Source organism: Cyphomyrmex costatus, unplaced genomic scaffold, assembly GCF_001594065.2.
Source record: "Cyphomyrmex costatus isolate MS0001 unplaced genomic scaffold, Ccosl1.0 scaffold1627, whole genome shotgun sequence".
Taxonomy (NCBI): Eukaryota; Metazoa; Arthropoda; class Insecta; order Hymenoptera; family Formicidae; genus Cyphomyrmex; species Cyphomyrmex costatus.
Genome location: NW_017275639.1, coordinates 10,124 through 12,868, shown reverse-complemented (window position 1 = coordinate 12,868; position 2,745 = coordinate 10,124). Strand labels below are relative to the sequence as shown.

Here is a 2,745-nt window from a genome sequence, read left to right as displayed (position 1 = left end):
CGGATCTTCATAACTTTCTCGCATCGCGAATTCGAGCGTTCGAGAATATTCCAACGACCAGTACAGTCAAAACAAAACCGAGCAAGTCGTCCGTGCAAAGTCACACGACGACCGCAACCGGAGCTCACTGTCCGCTTTGTAAACAAGATCATCTCTTGTCAGTATGTCCTGATTTCAAGAAGAAACAGGTTAACGAGCGTCGCGATCTTATTGTCAAATTTAAACGATGTCTCAACTGTTTAAGCGCTCGACATTTCGCGAACACATGTCCGAGTAAACATAACTGTCGTCAATGCCAACAAAGGCATCATACGATGCTTCACGAAGCGACGACATCAAGCGCGATCGAGAATTCCCTTGAATCCAACGAAACGAATACGTCAAATGAAAACAATGTCGTTTCACATTTAATTACGAAAACAACATTTGACAAATCTCGTGTTCTATTAGCTACCGCGCGGATTCAGGTGTGTTCTTCGTCTGGTCGCACCGACGTCATACGCGCATTGTTAGATCAAGGATCTGTCACTAGTTTAATTAGTGAAAATCTCGCTCAACGGCTACGGTTATCGCGAATACACGTTGCTGTCTCGGTTACCGGAATCGGTGAAACGCAATCCGTCGCACGACATGCTGCTCTTATTTCGGTATCATATAAGACCGGCCAGGGTCCGTCATACTCAACGACCGCAATTATTATGCGCTCTCTGACTAAATACACGCCGCCTAAAATAGCATATCAAATCTCTCTCGCTCATTTAAGCGGCCTGCCATGGGCTGATCCGCAGCCCTCAAGTGCCGATCCGATCGAAATGATCATCGGCGCTGATCTATACGGTGCTGTTCTGTTACCGGGCCTGTGCTCAGGTTCCTCTAATCAGCCAACAGCACAGAATTCCATTTTCGGCTGGATCATGTCTGGTCCGATTTCGACGAGTTCGTCTTCAAACATGTCTAACGTGACAGTTAATCATACCACGTTGCACGACAATCTCGATGACGAAATTCGTCAGTTCTGGGAAGTCGAAGAACTTCCGCAAGTATCATACCTCACTCCTGAGGAACAACGTTGTGAGGAACATTTCCGAGCAACTCATTCTCGTGACTCGAATGGACGGTACGTCGTACGGCTACCGTTCAAAGCCAATCCTCCGATTGCAATAGGCGAATCTCGTCACATCGCCTCATCACTTCTTTCACGGCTTGAAGGCCGTCTTCAAAATAAAAGGGATATCGCATCCGAATATCGAGAGTTCCTACTGGAATACGAAAATCTCGGTCATATGAAGAAAGTAGACGAACCCGTCTCTGCTTCACAATCAGTTTACATCCCGCATCATGCGGTGATTCGCGAGCATAGCAGCACCACGCGGTTGCGCGTCGTGTTCAATGCATCTCAGTCGACATCGAACGGCTCTTCACTTAACGATCATCTCATGATCGGTCCTAAGTTACAAACCGACCTTCGTTCGGTAATTCTTCGATGGCGACAACATCGTTATGTTTTCACTGCCGATATCGCAAAAATGTATAGGCAGATTCAAGTCGATCCGCGCGATCAAGACTATCAGCGCATCTTATGGCGCTCTTCATCATCCGAAGCGGTGCAAGACTACCGCTTGCTTACTGTTACTTACGGTATGGCGTGTGCTCCATACCTCGCTCTTCGCACGATTCAGCAATTGACGCAAGACGAAGGCGCTCAATTTCCTCTTGCTCAATCAGTTTTACGCAATCAAATCTATGTAGATGATTGCATCTTCGGCGCGGATGACAAGCCGCTTGCAAGGCAAATCCGCAATCAATTAATTTCATTGTTACAAAAAGGTGGATTCCTCCTCCGTAAGTGGGCAAGCAACTGCCCTACGTTACTCAACGACCTACCGGTCAATGAAAAGAGTCTCAGTCAAGGCAAAATTCTGCAAAGCGACGAAAGTTTCAAAGTCTTAGGCGTCACGTGGCTCCCTGCTACCGATACATTTCAATTCTCAGTCGAAGTTACCACGTCGATCCCAGATTCTAAACGGAAAATTCTGTCTACTATAGCAAAATTATTTGACCCGCTCGGGTGGCTTGCTCCGGTCATAATTACTGCTAAAATTATCATGCAACAATTATGGGCTACTAAGTGTTCGTGGGATGATCCAATTCCACCCCCTCTCATGCAAAAATGGAACAATTATCACACGCAGCTAATTAAACTGCGTAATATCTCTTTGCCACGATGGACTGCCTTCGGTTCCGACACAAGTCACTGTGAGCTTCACGGCTTCGCTGACGCATCGTCCGTCGCATACGCCGCTGTCATATATCTTAAAGTGATCTCGCTCATGGGATCAGTTACTATTTCGCTATTAATAGCAAAATCCAAAGTCGCGCCTCTTAAGCCCTTGACAATTCCAAGACTCGAACTATGCGCTGCTGCGCTTTTAGCACGAACAATGTCGTTTGCCCGAACGACATTAGAATTTTCGACAATTCCATGTCATTGCTGGACGGATTCAACCGTCACTCTCTCTTAGCTACGCCAATCTCCATCTCGATGGAAAACGTTTGTCGCGCATCGAGTGCACGATGTGCAAACTCTAATACCTGATGCCACGTGGCATCATGTTCCGACTCATCAGAGTCCCGCGGATCTAGCATCCAGTGGAGTCACCGCTTCCTCGTTCGCGGAGAGCTCACTGTGGTGGCGAGGCCCCGAGTGGCTCAAGCTTCCTTCAAGTATGTGGCCGAATGAATCTC

The 2,745-nt window shown here is 47.3% G+C and overlaps 1 protein-coding gene across 1 annotated transcript; it reads left to right on the top strand.

Moving 5' to 3' along the window:
- The first annotated feature begins 314 nt into the window (after positions 1-314).
- LOC108771620 (uncharacterized) lies at positions 315-2,522 on the top strand. Its single transcript, XM_018536956.1, has one exon. It carries the CDS (start codon positions 315-317, stop codon positions 2,520-2,522), a length of 2,208 nt encoding a protein of 735 aa, XP_018392458.1.
- The last annotated feature ends 223 nt before the right edge of the window (positions 2,523-2,745 follow it).